The 19,241-nt window shown below is 36.6% G+C and overlaps 1 protein-coding gene across 4 annotated transcripts; it reads right to left on the reverse strand.

Moving 5' to 3' along the window:
* Positions 1-3,591: 3,591 nt before the first annotated feature.
* Positions 3,592-19,005, reverse strand: SERBP1 (SERPINE1 mRNA binding protein 1). 4 transcript variants are annotated; one of them, XM_054574488.1, is made up of 8 exons: positions 18,574-19,005; positions 14,882-15,032; positions 14,109-14,249; positions 13,910-13,981; positions 13,204-13,323; positions 10,573-10,750; positions 7,416-7,589; positions 3,592-5,754 (listed from the first exon to the last, which is right to left on the reverse strand). In XM_054574488.1, the coding sequence occupies exons 1-8, from the start codon at positions 18,884-18,886 to the stop codon at positions 5,698-5,700; spliced, it is 1,206 nt and encodes a 401-aa protein (XP_054430463.1). In that variant the 5' UTR covers positions 18,887-19,005; the 3' UTR covers positions 3,592-5,697. The 4 variants fall into 4 exon arrangements, with proteins under 4 accessions (XP_054430463.1, XP_054430475.1, XP_054430470.1 ...); XM_054574500.1 differs by having other exon boundaries at positions 13,204-13,278; positions 18,574-19,004; XM_054574495.1 differs by having other exon boundaries at positions 13,204-13,278; positions 13,910-13,999; positions 18,574-19,004.
* Positions 19,006-19,241: the final 236 nt, after the last annotated feature.

Raw genomic sequence — 19,241 nt, forward strand, 5'->3', positions numbered from 1 at the left:
AAAAAAAACAAAAAAACAAAAAAACTTTACCCATTTTTCCTTAAGAGAATTTCTTTCTCAGATGATCTAAGTATTTTCACTTAGCTTTACGCAGCACCAAAGCACTTCTCTACATCAGTCAACATTACTTTCAGTTCTACCTTTCGATCTCAAGCAGGGAGGTCAGTCCAATTGTTGAAAACACTTTGATCTACTTGATGTGTTAAGAGTGACAAAGTGCCACTCAATCTTTAAGAGATACTGTTATGAACAAAATACAGTACTCTGTACCTGCTAAGTATACGATTTCTTCCCTACAACTAGACATCAGCAAACACTTGTCTTAAAAGTAGCTTTATCCAATCCAGTTTTCCCATGCATTCCTCAGAGTTTAGCACCTAAGTGAAGACTTGTACTTTTGTGTAGGTGTACACTTACACAAAATCAAGTTAAAACCAAATTATCTATCTCTGAAAAGGTTTAATCCACCAATTATTAAATCCTAAGCATTTTCAGCCATAAAATTGGAGGAAGGTGGTGTTATCTACCAACTTCTTTAATTTAAGTCCGCAATACCCAAAACAGACCCTGGCAGTCTAATCACAAAATGTTTAAATGTTCTTGTCTATTATTGTCACAGTGTGACTGCCAAACAAAGGAACATTTCGCTATGGGTTATGACACCCAAGGTGTGAAACAAGGAATTCCAACATGCAAAGTTCCCTAAATTTCTTAGATTCAGCAAAAAAATCAGTCCAATAGGACAAAATTCTAAACAGTCAAATGTGAAGAACCGAGTTCAACTGGACACTTTATATGGAATCTTCATTCCAGGTAGATGAAAACCAATGACATTTCTTCAAATTATAAGTTCCTGAACAGTAATGCCTAAAAATAAGCTCCTTCCCATTTCCCCTACTCAGTTTACCAAAGAACAAATATCAAAGTCCTGAATATTAATTAACCTTTCACTTCTCACATTTCCATACCAGTAATACAGCTATTTAAGCAAGGAAAGCCACAGCAGGATCAGTTCAAAGCAAAATCTCATTACCTGATATGAATCAATTACTCCTAAATAGGTTTCTAAAAATCCATAATGAAACAAAATTGTCTGACATTTTTTATCACCAGGTATCTTTTGTCTTTCATACACAAGGTTTTAGAACACACATACAAGCAGCACCAGGAACTGCCTCACCCTCCCAAGTGGGCAGCAAAAAGATCAAAGCTGACTGATTTAAAACACTAAGTTCCTACACACCTCAAACAAAAACAATTTGGTCAATTATTTTCTAACTTGTGGAGGCCATTGCTCATCTTTTCTTTCTTTCCATTTAGAAGTGAACAACTGACTCCCAGTTACTCAATACAGAAGTAATCAACAGCACAAAAGCTAAACTCTGCCCAAATGGATGATCTCCTAACAAAGCTCTAAGGAATGTAGTCCTCAGAAGCCATTCACTCTTGTCCCAGCTTAACCTATGGAGTTACTCATCAGGCATGTTTTCTTACACCTACAAAATGTTCAGATTCTCATCTCATGGAAAAATTAATCACAATAGAAAAATTTTAGCACTAAGTGATGAGAAGTGCCACCAACCAGGAATCATTCAACTATAATCAGAACATTAAGTTTTTATTGCCAATTTATACTTTCCTTAACAGCCTTCCTGAGAACATATTTAAGTTACAAGCTACATAATCTTTCCCTAAAATAACATGCCCATCTTTACTAGGTGGCTACCAGATATTTGGCCCTTATTCTCAGTATAGAAGAGGCCAAAAATTTGCTTTAAAATACTTCTGATTTTACAACTTCCCATGGGGTAGGATGATTTAGATTGTATCTAAAGTACAACTTTTACTTTAAAAAGAGCTCATGTTGACCTAAGAGCAATAGCTTAGATCAAGATTCAGTAAACATTTTCTGTAAAGGGCCAGATGTTTTAAGCTTGGTGGGCTACATATATCTTTGTAATTCTGTTTTCAACCCTTTAAAAATCTAGAAGCTATTCTTAGCTCATGCTCTGTACAGAAACAAGCCACAGCTGAAAACCTGCTGACCCCTGGCTTAGCTATAGCACTTAAATGACACTCATTTCCACTCTACTACTTTCTCATGTGGCAACAATCTTGATGGGTTTAATAATAATATAGCTTTATATATTACTTTCTGAAATTAAGCTTCCAATCCTTTAAACTACAATCTTTCTTTCACTACGTTCTTTGATTTAGCGAATCCCTTCTCAGGCTGAAAGTTGTTCCAATCACTTCTCATATAAACTTCCCATTTTTCTACCTTCAAAATCAAGTTTCTCAAATCCAGAGAACATGTCCAAGGTTTAACCCAGACTGAGCAAAAAGTAACAACCCAAACTCCTGAAAGCTGACACTTAAGTGTATACCTCAATAAAACCTGACAATTTCACATATGTTGTTAAAATTACTTCACCAACTATTAGGTCTGAGGTTTGATTAGAGACCATTTTACTACTGTCCAGTCACTAGATATATTCTACAAAGCATAATGGTAATCAAGTTCTGGATTTTCTAAAGTTAACTTGGAGATCTGACTTTCAAGGTCCAGGCTCCATAAACACTAATTTACATGTTAATTTCAGCAGAATTAACAAATATGTGGGTTAGAATTTATCTTCAAAGCCTCTGGTTACTTTCTTTAAAAAGCAGAATTACATGCACCTGAGAGCTTCGAATTTGTTATACCAGTTACTTAAATACTGAGTAAATATGCCTAGGTTCTAGCAGATTCACATTTCTCCTGATTTTTTTAACCTTTTATACTTGTTGGTCCAATATATATTTGGACTTTCGTATGCAACTCCCTAGTAATACAACAATTTTCTATTTCAGTGCATCCTTCTCTAGCAATTAGAAAAATAATCAGAATACCTAATGTACTTCCTTCAAAGCCATGCCAAAAATTAAGCCCCAAATATGTCTACAACCCTGGAGATGATGTGCCCTACTTCCACTTTTAAAATAAAAATGAGTGAAGTAACTAGATGTACAGTACCTAGTGACACATTTTTAAATATTTCACAACTCCACACAGATCTCAAAATAGTATTTAACTAAAAAGAAACCATATCCCAATCATTTCAATGCAAGTTGAAAATATCTTAAGAAATTCTGGCATTATTCCCACTTAAAAGCATCAAGATAAAAGTTCATTAAAACATTCAATGAGACACTATTATTATTTATAGATCTGTATCCATTAAGGGGTTTTTCTTTAGAGTATTATACTGTTTTAGTGTCCCCCCAATCCGAAAACCGTGGTATTCAGTGTCATGAACCTCAGCACTCAAAATGTGACCTGCTAAGAATACTGCTACTTTTAAGGCCAGTCCTTGAAATTCATTTTGTAAGAATTAAACTTTCTAACTCTAATACTCATTAAAACAGGTATCCTTCCCAAATGAGATTAGACAGCATGGTTTAACAAAAACCTACACATCCACATAAACAAACCCTAAGCGTAAGAGGAAAAATGAAATGTGAGCATTATTTTTGGGGTGCACACCCAGGTCAGAAAACACGTAACGATAAATGGGCTCCTATTTGATTGTTTTTATGACTTTTAAGAAGTGAGCATGAAAATAAAATCTTTATTTTCAGTCATTACCCACCAATAAAAGAAAGTTAGGTTCACAGTTTTAAGCTCTTGACACAAAGTGAACTAGGAGGCAAATTTACATCCACCAGATACAACTAATGGACCAACTTTTTAAAGTTCAAGCTATCTGGAAAGCTTGCAACATATCAGATCTTGCTGTGTACTCTAGTGACAGAATGCCAGCAATGGCTGACAGTGAGTGGAACTTGTGAAGTGTTTAACAGGTGTTTTCTATATGTTGCTAGAAATCAAGGTTTATAAACATGTTACACATCCAGAAATGAGTTAAGATACTTAAAAGTCCAAACATACTAACCTATTAGGAGGGGTCAAAAGTCCATGTGGACTAAATTAATACTTGCCTCTGGGTAGCAGGTATGTTTGTAAATAGAAAATCATATTAGACATTAGCACCAGTACAGAACATGCTTAGCATCATAAGATCCAAAACACCAGCACAAGTTATTCATCATTTAAAATCAATTACCTCCTTCCTAAGATATCAAACTAGCAGATAACTAGATTAATAAATCTAATTCAACTGATTAACTTTTGTACTGTACAATTTCTCTTTTAGAAGTATATTGAAAGAACTAATCAGCAAACAGCAGACATTTAATGATTTAAGATTTTCAATATTTAAAAAACTGGACATTACTGCACATAGGGAGAAAATTACTGAAAATTAATTAGTGACAATTTTTTTTTAACTCTAAGTAAAATTCCTTTTTACTGCTTATCAATAAATATGGCAGACTAAAATAAAATCCTAGAAAACCTGTTTATTGATCATTCTCTCTATATATGTTTTACTAAGTGCACTGCCGCTCCCATTCAGGAATCCATCATTAACCTATTTTTCTAATAGAGGAAGAGGTAAAAGAAACTTATCACCTTCTGTAGCACAGTCCAAAATTAATAGCAATACAGGAAATTCAGAAACAGTAAGATTTTTGGTTTATATTTCATGGATGGTGCTGCTGTTCCAACCTTATAAAGTAAAGCTGTCTGCTTTCCAAATTCCAAAAATTAACACATTTCCACATCTTACCATACTAACCAGTGCCCTTTGGTTTCTTTAGAACAGGAAGGGTTAAAGGGTCATTGATTATGGGTGTACAATTTTGATTTGGGACCTTTCATACACACAAATCATACCGATGGACAGACGCAGTTTAAGTATTATGCTTTAGCCAAATCAACTTTGTTACACCCACCCTGCTGGAGAGCAAAAAGCCCAACACTCATAAAACTACTTCACCTGACAGGATGTGTTTGTTCGTCAACAATAAGTAGCTTAAACATCTTACTACTAGACAATAAGAAGTCTAGTTTGGTTTTTAAAATGGGAAATTCACACATTTTAAAATATAGTTCCAATTGTCAATTATAATTTGAACCTAATGAACCATGCAAGGAAGGATTAATAAACAATGTGCTTTGAATTTGTTCAAGTCATATTTCTGTATATAAAGATTCAGCATATAACAGCGATCATGAGAAGTGAAAAAAGATTTCCCCAGAAATGAAAATATTAAAACTAAGTTAAAATACATAGTCATTAGTATTCCACACAGCATAAATTTTAACAATCAAGAGTTTACATGTCCCGGATGACCATGTGTGTAAATGCAAAGCAGGTACTAAAACTGATATTATGTCCAATATTTAAAACCAGTCTGTAACTGGGGGAACATTAAATTCTTAATTAAAAAACACAAATGAAGTGAAAGCTTTAAACTGGTACACATGTTCACACCTATATTTCAAGTTTGGAAATGCATATTTGCAAGCAGCAATACAAAATATTCATGAAGAATGCATAATCTCTGAAAATTATGAAAACATCCCTGCTACCAATACACTTCTAAATACAAAACTGACTACCATATTGTTACTTCTGTGTAGCGAGAGAAGTTCATTTTCAAACCAGATAAAATTCAGTCTGTAGGTGTGAATGGTATGAATGAGTCTTTTTTTTTTTTTTTAAACTTCTTAGTTGGTTGGGATCCTTAAGCATGCAAAACCTCAGAGAAGTAGGGTCCACAAAGGAACCATGGTTGTCTTATGGCATCCAGTTAAGCCAGAGCTGGGAAAGCCTCTGGGTCATCTACATCAGGAGCAGAAGCACTCGACTGAAAAAGAAAAAAACCAAAATTAGTAATTCTCAAACTTTGCCAGGGTCTACATTTAGACACAGAACTCTAAAGAACTTTGAAGTTAAAATGTGCCAAACTTTTTACTTAAAGGCAAAATTTTGGATCAGACTAGCACTACAAATACTTGCAGTGAGTCTTGTCCTAAATTTCTATCAAGACATAGGAAAATTCCCTAGTAGCAGCATGGGTTATTTTATTTTTCTAATAAATCACACAAGTAAATTCATATAGGGTATGTATGTAGATTCTTACTTTTTTGTTAAGTATTTCTATATTTTCCTCACTTGCTATATGAGGAGGATATCAATTTGAAGGCAGGCTAAGAAACAATTATTTAAGCAGCACACATTCATCAATGTTAGAATTTAGAATGGGACCCAATTGCCAACTGCTATTTACAACATAGAAATAACACCCCCCCCCCCCCGCAGAAGTATTGAAAAGGATCATATATACACATTGGCTGTTAAAAACACCTGATATCAGAGGAAGAAACAGAAACAAACCAGACCACTACACTGATACTGTTGACCATAAAATCTGTAATATTGACGTTACCACTATTACCAAACACTGGAAGAACCAATCAATCAAGTGGGTCCCCCAATTTGTTATGAGATGTTGAGAACTGAGGAGGACATTATACCATAGTGAACTAACCAAAAGGTTTCCTTTAATAATTTATTTTAGTAATAAATACATGTTAAAAGCATGAACTTTGGCATCAGACAGATCAGAGCTCAAATCTATCAATTACTAGGGCTTGTATAAAAATGTTTCATAACAATTTATTGTTACACACTGTGCAAGGCATCAAAGGTTACAAAAATTAGGCCAAAAATGAACCCCAGCTCTTACGTGACAAATCTAGTAAAAAAAAAAAAAAAAAAAAATATATATATATATATAAAAAATATTTTTTAAAAAATTCAAGAACTAAAAAAGTGCTCTCTTCACTATCATCTAGTGGGTTTCACACAATTATGCAATGGACACAAAGGCTATTTTAAGGTGAGACCTAAAAAGCAGTATGAGTCAAGGCAAAGGATGTAGTTGGCATTTCAGGTAGACCCTGCCACACATACAGACCCAGCTACAGAGTTCCTGTAGCTAAATTCCTTTTCTGTAAAATGGGGTTGTCAACATAATAAAAAGAATCAAATGATTTATTTTAGCACATAAGATGCCTAGCATAGCACCATGACAGCACCAAATAAAGGGTGATAAATTCCATTCTACTGGCAGTACCATTCAAACAGTTGTTTTAGTGCTTGAAACAAAAATACAATCTAAAATGTAGTGTGTGCGTGTGCGCGCGCGCGTTTTAATTCATTTTAGAGAGAGGTAGAAGTGGAAGGGGGAGAGAAACACTGATTTGTTGTTCTACTTATTTACGCATTCATTGGTCGATACTTGTGTGTGCCTTGACCAGGGATGACACCCACAACCTTGGCGTATCAGGATGATGCTCTAGTCTAACCAACTGAGCTACCTGGCCAGGTCCTAAAATGTAGTTTCTTAAAGATATGTCTACCCCTTTTTCCTTCTGCGTATGAGCCCAAAAGGACATGGAGCAGTGAATTTACCAGGAGGTCATCCAATTACTTAAAAGGGCAAAAGAAGTCTTTAAAATTTACCTTGTCAGTCCTGCTGCCACGGTTTGGACGTCCGCCACGCCCACGGCCACCTCGTCCTCCCCTGCCACCACGTCCTGGGCGGCCAAGGTCTCCAAAATTGATCTCCAGCTGAGACGTTATATCATTTGCTGGCTTCCGGAAATGATGATCCATAACTGAATCTTCAGCATGAGCCTAAATATTTAAGTAAAGGCCATTGGGTGATTACCAGAAAAGTAATGTTGCAAATTTCTAAATGAGCTTTCTTCTTAAAGACCAAAAATCCAACCTGTACTTTATGTGAACAAACATATCAACACCACTACAGGCAATTAGCAAACTATGGGATCAGCCATAGTGATCTTGAGGAAGAATTCCTTTCAACTTTTATCTCTTTTCTATTCCCCTATCTTGAAATTACACGTGATACGGGCAAGTCTCAATTAGAGGTATATAATCAAACCACTCAAGTGGCCAGGGCCCATCTCAAACCTAATGAATTATAATCTTTAGCAGTACATTTAATAAGCCTTTCAGTTTAGGATTCCCCATAAAGGAATCTGACAGGGGATTAGGATACCCCTAATTTGGACCCCCTGATAAAGACATGGACAGAGCGCATAATCCTGAATGACTTTATAAATTAAACTTTTGCTCTATATTCTTCCAACCATGGGTTAAGAAATAATACATAAACTTCTTAGAATGCTATTCTGATCATACACAACTTTTATATGTTCTTTCACATAAACTGGAGAGCTACATATTCAAGTGAATCACAACTTTACATAAGGGAACCTTGAAAAGCTGTGCCCAAACAAAACCATGCCTTACACACACCAAAGGAACCATCTTAAAAATGCAATCATGTTTGTGAAATCCAGATTCTATTTTGTATTTATATAATAAGCCCCATGACCCAGTCTGCAAAAAGACCAGAGAATTTTATACTACTTAACGCCTTATTTCTTCATGTATGTCTGGAATAAATGAGTTAATCTCCAGGTTGGAAACTTCTCTTATACTACATTAAAGTATGTTTTCCTATTTTATTTTACATACATGTTTCTACACACATTTTAATTTTCGTATTACCTAGAAAAATATTACTATGTTCTTTCTAAATATCCTATTTTATAGATATTAATAACTACCCTTAAAGTACAAATAAATGTATTTATATCCATGTTTTTACCCCTTTAATCATCTAGTACCTGAATTAAATGTCATCTAGTACCTGAATTAAATTAGTGTCAGATCAACCTAATTTAAAAGCAACAGAAAGTTCTTCATTTTAAAGAAGCCTAAAAAATAAATGTAAATCCACAAAAACCACTAGCAAATTACAGTCAATTATATATACTAGTTGTCTAATTTATATATGTTTGCTATTCTACAACAATGGCAATTTATTCATCAAAAGTTTTTACAAGTTCCTAGAACACAAAAGCAAAAAAAGTCTAAGTTGATATACTACTGAAACAGCCTAAAAGCTTTTACTACAATAACATAAAGGGAAGTCTGGATATTCAGGAAACATCTCTTACCTTTAAGGTAACCAGTAAGATTAAACTGGCAAAGCTTATAAATGTAGCTTGACATGTCCTGGTTTCAAAGTTATTCATAACCAATTCCACATTTTATAATTTTCAAAAACTTCTCATACATTACCTTACTTAAAACTGGGATACCTAACCTGATGTCTATAAAACGCATGAAGAGGCTTCAGGGTACTAACAAATCACCTAAACTTGTATCAGAGTTTTGTACATGTCTTGTTCTGGAGAAAAGTTATGCCAGGATCCCAAAAACAGTTAAGAGTAATCGTCTCAAAGGTGACCAATAAATCTTTTTCATATTAATCTAAATAGTTTAATAATTAGTTCAAATGAACAATCTCCCCAAGGTGAACTTTCAATGTTCCTTAATCAGGAATCCTATTTGTTTTACGAGATACACAAAACAACTGCATCTGCAGAAACTAAAAAAATAGCCAAAAGTTGTTTTAAGAAACCCAATTTTTTTTCCTAGAGGACTTGACACTTAGGAGACAATGTCCTCATCTATGCTATTTTTATAGACTCAATATTTTTAAAAATCACCTCTAAAACTAGAAAAATATTTTAAGTCTCTTTAACCTGTTCTATTTCAAAATGTTTCCACGTTTGTATCACAGCTACATTTTTAGAAAATTAAAATGTAGTAAGACCCTACTGAATCTTTTTATTACAGGTTGTCGTAACAGTTCAATTGGACTTTATGACTAAAATCTCGTATTTACACAAGCCCTAAGAGGATATAGCAATGGGACATTCCTCTAAGAATATACCCCAAAGCGCCCTGCCTGGTTTGGCTCACTGGATTGAGTACCAGCCTGTGAACCAAAGGGTTGCTGGTTCAATTCCCAGTCAGGGCACACGCCTGGGTTTTGGGCCAGGTCCCCAATAGGGGGTATATGAGAGGCAACCACACATTGATGTTTCTCTCCCTCTTTCTCCCTCCTTTCCCCTCTTAAAAATAAATAACGTCTTTAAAAAAAAAAAAAAAAAAAAAAAAGGAGTATCTCCCAAAGCTTAAATAGAAGCTGGCAAATCAAAAGCTACCAATATGTCTTTCTCATTAGTTTCCATGTTTTGTAAGTAAAGGAAACCTATGAATCAATTATCTGATCTTTACATCATTCCTAAATAAAGAACGGTACTACCTCCTATTGAAGAGTCCTGACCATTCTATATACAGGGAGACAGTTTCAAAAACTGAACACTAAATGAAGCCACTCATTTTATTTTAGGTTAAGCCACATGAAAACGCAAATACACAATTACAATCTAATACGAGTCCTTGAATGATTACCAGTTAGGAAAGATTTTTAAAAATATCACAACTTTGAAAACACTCTATTTCTAAAGCATAGTAATTGCACGATAAACAACTGACTGACAGCTTTTTATGGGGGGGAAGAACTACCACATTGACTATAATTATGGATTGATAGGAAGACTAAATTTCTTGGAATATATGGGAATGCAGTTTATTTTCCGTTTTGAGCAACGAATCCGTCCCAAACGATTCTATCCCAAGTAAAGCTTTTCTTTTTTTATACACAGAAATTTTAAACCAAAAATGATAAATACAATTCAAGGTAACTCTAAAAATTTTCAAGTGCCACAAAACTTACCTCTTCACTCTTTGACTTATGAAGAACAAATCCCTTCTTCCACTGCCCATCAGCACCTTCATTTGGTTTTCTGATATTAAATTCTACTTTTGCCCGGTCCTTATTTTGAATAGCCTTCCACTCATCCAAAGTCATTTCTTTTGGACCCTCTTCCTTTACTTCTTCAACTTCGTTTTCTCTGTGAAAAGATGCTTAAATTTTACACCCAGTAGATGGCTGAGAAAAATCTGTATTACTTAGGTGACGGATCATCATTTTTGTAACCCAAAGCCTAACATGTAATTTAGTAGATACCAGGAACTCAATGCTTGTTGAATTACTGAAAGTACAGGTAACTGAGAAAAATACAACTCATCTTCGCAAACTTTTAAAGGATCATCTATCAGTAATACAACTGGGAACTGACTTCACCAAACCTAAAACACATCTCTTAAAACCACATTTTGTTTTAAAACCGTATCCTTACATAATTAAAAGCTTTGGCCTAGCTTCTCTTAAAAAACCATTTCTAATTTCCATAATACATAATTCAAAACATGTATGAAGGTACTCATCTAGGATGCCTGTGAAACCAAGCTCCATATTCTAGAATACAGAAGAATTGTTCCCCTATCCTTTATTTTAGCAACACTTAAGGCAAAACAAAAACTTTAAAAGCCAGGTTTATACAAACTTTAGATTCTACATAATCCAAGTTTCAAACCAACCTGTGTGTAGACAGGAGAGTGAGGTTTCACTAGAAATGAATCTCTCCACAAACACATTGGTTTCAATACTTAATACTAAAGTAGCTATTTCCAAATATAATTTTCAGGTTACTCTTATATATTATCATTTCTCCTTTTTGCAGAAAGCAAGCGTGGGCGTAGAAATCCATTATTTTTGTCTAATCTCAATTTCCAATAGTCACCAAACAAGTAATGCTATTTTGGGAGCTCTGCTTCTTTCCAAAGATAGCAGGTGATTCAATTACCTTTAGAGCTCAAATATCTCCCCCTTCCATGCTACTCTGTACTGTTTGATAAATCCTATCTTAAAACTTCAAGTTTACATTGAATCGATGAGATCTGGCTATCAGGCCCAGCTACCAGTTTACAAATGAGAAAACTATAACAATTACTCTCACAAGCTGTGACACAGCCAAGAATGTAACTTGGCACACTGTATCACATGGAACTATGACACCTACCTTCAAGGACTTGTTAAGGATCAAGTGAGGCAAAACAAAAGGTCTGGAAACCATATATTAAAAGGGAGTCACAGCCAACCAAACTGTTTCTTAAATTAGTATTTCCATATACAAGATACGATACTATGTTCAGATTTTCCCCTACTCTGCAGACTGTTCTAATGTCATCAGCATTCTCATTATACCAAATGCCCTCAATTTCATTCCTGGGTCTTGAGTTAAGGATTTGCTTTCAATAATATGTGACTTCCTTCTGGTAGACATTTATAATCTTTGCAGGTCACACTTAGGCGATTTAAACATGGGCTCTTTATTAAAGGAGTAACAGTTGTGTTGAGTACTGTGAAGTACTTAATATTACCTAAGGCTCATTTAATTCATCCACCACAATTTCACTGTTTATCAAACAAAATTATGATTCCATATAGTTTCATATAAATGAATCACATTACCCTAAGTTCAACACATCACTTAACACTACGTATTTTTTTTCTACTCTCTCCAATAGCAAATCTCTTATTCCTTATTCTGACAAACCCATGGAATATGACACTGCAGTCATTAACAGTGGTTCACTGTAAGAGCAATTCTCCCTGAAGAAAAAGCAAAGTTTAGAAAAGCATCTCCCCCCTGATTGATTGAAATATGCCCTGGTTAAAAATTACTGACCTAAACAATCTATAATGTAAGACTTTATACCACAATACTATAAGAAATGACTGACATATAATTTCTGCTTCAGTTGGTGGAAACTAAAGGAAGGCATTAACTTATTTCTGGCACTTTAACTTGAAGCTGTAAAACTCTCCTACCCTTGAATAAACAAAAACTTTAAAATCAAGTCTTCTACCTAAAAATCTCAGAAAATGAAAAAGATTAAAATCTGTATAGTTAAGAGTCCGAAGTACTTTACACTATGAGTTCTAACTACTACTACTTTTATTTCAACCATTTCCTCTAATTTAAACCCCCCTCACCTGCAATGTCAGATTTTAGTTCTCACCTATTCGATGACTCTGGAAAGTTACCACTTGAATTATCCATTAGTTACATATCTACTTTCATTATCTCTATCAAGTAAGGTTAGCGAGGTAAAATAAAATGCATGGCATCTTATTCCTTTTCTCTATTTTGAGGTTAAAATAGTTAATTTTTGTGCATAGGGCTAATAGCTTTTACTATGTATCTTCCTTAGGACAACAATGGTAATTTGAAATAAAAATCACCATATCTATTTTTTAAACCATTAGAGCCCATTTTATACACATGCAAAACACTCCTCTACATAGATACTATTTGAGGGGTTGGGGTACAATAAAAGTTTCTCCTGTTACAAAAGCCAGCAAACATCAGCATTAAACCTATACAGGGTTTCTTGGTAAAAAAAAAAACAAACCTGATTTCAGTGATTAAGCATTATCATTATATATAAAACCACTTACTTATTTTCAGTGTCCGCAACTGGATGTTCTTCACCTTCAGGTGTTTCCTCAGTCACATTTGATTGCTCCAAGTCACTGCAATTATAAGATATTTGTTTCTGAATGTATTTTGGGGACTCTCTAAGGAAAGAAAGAAAAAGAAAGGCATCTAGGTCCATTTACATGTAGCTGAAGAATTCTGTATATAAAAATATTTTAAAATCCATACATTCCCTAAAAGTCTTTTTCTACTAAATTTACACTCCAATAAACCTTTAAAATAAAATGGTTTTAAAATGTATACTGACTGAAGTTATAGTACTTTTACTCAAAAAGTAGTAGGACAGGACAGTTAGTTTTAAAACAAATCCTCACTGGCGTATCAAATTTTTGTAGTGACTAGAAGGGTCATTAGCTACAAACTATTAAAGTCACAGAAAATCAGAATACTCCAATAACTTCAATGTAGGGTTTCAGGAAAATCTATGTACCCATATGAAAAGAAAAACTGGCATCACATGTATTGAAATATAGAAAACTAGTCACTTGTTACATTATAATCTAAACATATCCAACAAGACATTATCTTGTACAGAAAAAAACTCTAAGATGAGAGCTATTCCATTCTTTTCCCAGGGACAAATAAAATTTAACAGTTACAGGCGAACTTCTAGTAAGGTATAGGATCAATTTTATTAAAATTATTTTTAAAAATCAGAATACCAACGTTAATTCATCTTTGACAGTTCCCCAGTTGTGAGATCCGCTACCTCCGCGTTTGTCCTCATGCTTCAGGCCACTGTAATGTGAGAAAGAACTAACAAAACTGAGTTAACATAATACTCTTTAGTTCTAGAAATTCAAATTTTGTTTTATTAAAGAAGAAGACTCAAATCTAAAAATATAATAACCAATATAAGACTTACGATCTATCACTTCCACTATGCCTATCAAATTCTCGTTTGCCACGAGAATCAAATCCATCTCCTCGGCCCATTCCACGTCCACGGCCTCCTCGTCCTCTTCCAAGACCACCACGGCCTCTCATAGGCCGGTCGATAATCGGTCTACAACAATAAAGAACGTTATATATGTCCCAGGTTTCCAGAGGAAAGAACAGGGAAATTCAAAGGGCTCAAAATTAGAGGAATACGTTTATTGGCTCATAAGCCAATGGTTAAACACATTTTAGAAAAACTCAAAATAAGTCTATTTTTAAACACATAAAGGAAATCCAAACAACTAAGAAGCTACCCCCAAAACAAAAGAATTATTTTTACATTGCCTAAAACTTATTGCTAGAGCATATACTTTTTGTTATTCATTTCACATTATAATCCAGTAAAATTGCTACTCACCAATACTCTTAACAATTAAATCTAACCTGCATAATGAGTAATCTGTTTTGCTGTAAAACAACCCAACAGAACCTTCCTGTTCACATCTGGAGATAGCAAGGAAAAGAAATTGTCTATCAATTCAATCAAGTGTTTCACTACAAGAAATATTGAAGTCGAACACTAAAAACTATTATCGCAGTCTGAAATATAACAATGCACACATTCAGATGTTCATTTGAAAAACTAATAAACATAACCAGCCACACTGCCACCCGACAACGACCAATTTATATCTTTGTGCTAAGATGTAACTCTATTAACTGACAAAACATGAATTAAAAAAAAAAAAAAAATCTTGCCTATCAACTGAAAATTCTCCTCCTTCACCCTTTTCTTCAAGTGGCTTTTCAAATCGTCGTTCACGAGGTGGTCGCCTTTCTGGTCTCCTATCAATTATTTTCCCTTCACCCTGAAGTTGTTGATCAGGTCTTCTTCCAACACGTCTTATTCCTAAAATGATAACCAGCATAAGCAAATTATTTTTGCAACACAAAAAAATTTAGGCCTAGACTTCAAAGAAAAAGAAATGTTGCTAATCAATGGGTCCACTAACCAGTACTTAAACGCAAACATTGGGCATCTCTAAAGTGGAATGAAGTACTTTAGAGAAACTCCTATATAATGACAATAACGTTTCAAACTTCTATCTAGTTTGCCAAGTCATCCCCCCTCAAAGCATTCTCTGCAACTGACTTGAAGTCATCTGGGTAGGAAGCCATCATTCCTCTCACTTTTCAAAATTCCAGTGTCTTAATTTAAAATTCTAAATTTAAAGAAATTTTAGGCAAATGACAAAGCCTGGGTTTAAAGACACCAAAGGCAACACCAGTAGCCAGTCATAATTAATAACCAAGCAAATCCACATATATCCCCCAGATAAGGATGGGTGGGACGGGGGCGGGGGGTGGGGTGGGGGGGGATGGTGCAGGGGATGGGCAGGCAGGCACAGAGGCCAGTTTTGTTTTACATAATTTGGAGGGGAAAAAAACCTCAATAACATAAGAAGACCGATAATTCTATGAAATTACAAAATATAAAGGAAAACAAATGGCATTTAGAACTACACCACAGTTTCAAATAAAGTACCATTCTCTATTAGTGTATATGTCTGTGTATACATACACACTACACCTAATGAAAAAACTTATGTAACAACTACGAAGTGCCTGTTATTTTACTATTAAGGATGGAGAGCCTTTCTTTTGGTTTGCTCATACCAGTACATTTTACTGATTTCCTCCTCTATTTCTTTTTTCCTGTTACTGTCTAATGCCCACAAAGGCTACCAATATGCATTACTGGTGACCTTAACAGTAAGTAGGCTGATGGTTAAATTTATGGCTGTAATATTTCAGATATGCTATAATTCCCATACAATTTATGACAAAATCAAAAAGTAGTTGAGGAATTGTTTTTTAAAACAAGATCTTAAGTTGATTCACTCTGGTTCTAAGAACAATTCACCCAATCGTTCAGGTGCTTATAACTAGAAAAAAACAGTATCAAACTCTTCAATGAAATTTTAAAGTCCATTCCACATAAACTCTCAGGATAGGCCACACTGTTAGACCTTACACTAAAGCGTTTTAAATAAATTTCGTCAGAGGTATAGTGTATTGGGGTGGAGCTATGGAACCAGTCTTTTATAATGATATCCAAGCCAAACACACCCAATAAACAATGGCTTGCTTCCCCACCCAATATTCAGTATTAGGCTTACAGAATCTAAAAAGCTTACCAAATATATTCACCCAATAATTGACATTTAAAAATGCCTGCTTCTCTTGATGTATTTATCTGCACTTGCAAGCTCACTTGATTCTCACTAGATTCCAGGCTTTTAATATTTTTTATAATACCCACCTTGGTCTACACTAAGTGATACTCTGTGGTGTCACTTCTCAAATTCTTCAAACGGACAAAAGACAAGCTACAAAGCTAATTCTTATAAACGTCTAGGGCATGTCCAGCACTGGAGACCAGGACCTATCTTCAAAGGCACAGAACCAATCAGGGTAACAATCCTTCCTACAGCAAGAGGCAGATACTGTTTACAGGTCTATCCTCCTCCAATACCCAGAACATCAAATGACAGCAGGATCCTAAAACAGGTATTTTTGCTTCATTTATAGATTTCTGTTTTATGCAATTTAAATCAAAAGAGTGCTCTGAAATACTGATGTAAGCAAAATGTTGATAGCTAATATGGGAGATTTCCCAAGGAAAAACTAGAGAATGACAAACTCAGTCCTAGTTACAAATTTATGAAATAATTCCCCAGGTTTCTGTAACTTAAAAATACCAGTTTCCAGGTAAGAGTTTACTTCAAAAATGGGCCTTATTACCAAAAACAACTGAGGCATTTCAGACATGCTTCATCCTTCGAACATTCAAAATGGGTGAACACACCTTGTGCATTCTAGATTTACACTTCAGACTCAATTTTTTTCATGTGCTTTCTTGGAATTAGTCTTGGAATCAAAGACATAAAGTTGAGCAGTTACACAAGCCAGGCAAGGCCCCAGTGTTCCTTAACACAGAAATTAAATGGTTTATTCAGTTGTGCTACAGGTTGCTATAAAGCTTAGTTGACAAAATAGATATATGGCTTATGCAATGTATACATGCTTTCTAATACCCCAACTTGTGTTTCTCCCAACCTGTAATTTTAATACAAGACTTCTTTTGTTTTATTCACCCTCTCGGATCTTCATTCCAAGCCTCAGAGTTCCATTTAAAAAAACCACACACACACACACACACACACAAAAAACAAAAAAAACACCCAATCCTACACCAATACCTAACACAACTGTTTGGATTTTTTTTTTTTTTTAACTTGGTTGAATGCTAACGAGTTCAACTAAAGCTAATGAGAAACAACTCCTTTCCGGAGCACGTGGCAGTAAAGCGAAACTTCAACTTTCAACATGCAACACCAACCAAGATTCGGAGCTTTGGTCCTACACCTATTTGTTACTTATCACATTTGCTTTTTCTCGTCTCCAGCTGTCTCTGCTTTTTCGTTCACCACAAAAGACAAACCTGCAATGAGCGAGAACGCAAAATTCAAGCTTAAAACACTCCTGTTTAAGTTTACAGTGTGACATGGAAGCAGCAATTACCCGCCAATGAACTCCTGTCCATGCTTCCCGCACACGCGGAGAAAAAGCAAGAGACTCAAAAGGGCTCTCTGCTTGGGCCACCGTGACAGCCTCTGCACTCATTTCACCACGCGGTCCGGGCCAAGCCACACAAGAAACACGGAGTGCGGGAGGTCGGACAAAGGGTCGTGGATTTCCTGAAATAACCAAAATTCATTCAGAATGCCCGTTTCTGCTTAACTGAATGTACGTAGCTAAGCCTCTCTCCTTTCCAACAGCTTAACGAACTCTAGCAACTAAGTTTAAAATAGCTTGGGGGGAGGACAATAAAGCGCATGCGGCACCTCAAACAGCAGTTGTACTCCCATAATATCTAGTAACCTCGGAGAAGGGGCATGGGGTAAACTCCGACCCCCAGCTTTTCAGTGAGGTACTCCGCGCCATCATGGGACAAGATGGCAGGACAGAAGCTCAAAACAGACGACAGCACCTCAAAGCAGCACTCTGAGGGAGAGCTGAGCAGGAAGAAGCTGGGGGACCCTCTGCTCCCCGGTAACCTCAGTCCGTACGCTCGCCTGAAGGATCCGGCGGGAAGGCAACAACCTCCCAGGACCACGAGCACGCTGAGGAGCGGCTCATCTACGGACCACGCTCCTCCGCTTAGAACCTGAGGCGGGAAGAGGGTGGCTCCAGGAACCTTGCAGGCGATGATTTGAACTTGGGGCTTTCACGCTCGCAGGACCTGGCTTTTGTCATGTGGGAGAAACATGAGGAAACCGGCGGCAAACCTCCAGCGGACGCTGAGAACTCAAGAGACAAGTGGTAGCTGAAAGTCCACCCCGCTCCTTACCTCATCCCGGGTCTCCCCCACCTTCTAGCAGATTTACCTTCTTTCTTAAGCGCCACTGGCGGCTGCGTCTCCTCTTTCTTGTCAGCCACGCCAACGCTGGACGGCAGCGGGTTTTTGCGATCTTTCTGGGACTCTTTACGCAGCTGTTTGCCTGCCGCATTGGAGTTGGTCTGGGCTGCGGCCTGAGCTGCGCTCTTGGCCGCAGGGCCCCCGACGCCGCCCCCGCCGGCTTCTTTTTTCTTGTTTTCTGCTGCCTTCAACACCTCGAAGGGGTCCGATTCGTCGTCAAATAACTGATCGAATCGGTTGGTGACCACGCAGCCGAAGCCCTCCTGTAAATGCCCAGGCATGATGGTGGCTCGGCGGCGCGTTCCTCCACGGATTGCAGCGGGCCGCGCCGAGCCAAGAGCGCCTGCTTCAGGTCTTCCCACAAGATGGCCGGGCTGAGAGAGGGGGGCCGTCTTCTCTTCCGGCGTCAGGCACACATCCGGGAGCGGCCAGCGCCGCACGGTACCATGGGGTAGGTAGGCTAGAGTCGCTTCTACTAAAGTGGCACCCGGAGTCAGGACTACAATTCCCAGGATGCACGGCGCGACAACTCTTCGCGCGCGCCTGAGAGGCGGGACCTCCCGGAGGGCGTGGAACAGGGGAGCAAAGGGAGGAGAAGCGCTGTGGTGGGCGGAGTCTTGCCACCTGCTCAAACCG

The sequence above is a fragment of the Pteronotus mesoamericanus genome, unplaced genomic scaffold, assembly GCF_021234165.1.
Source record: "Pteronotus mesoamericanus isolate MK-2021 breed Mesoamerican mustached bat unplaced genomic scaffold, CSHL_Meso_final contig_105, whole genome shotgun sequence".
NCBI classification, from domain to species: domain Eukaryota; kingdom Metazoa; phylum Chordata; class Mammalia; order Chiroptera; family Mormoopidae; genus Pteronotus; species Pteronotus mesoamericanus.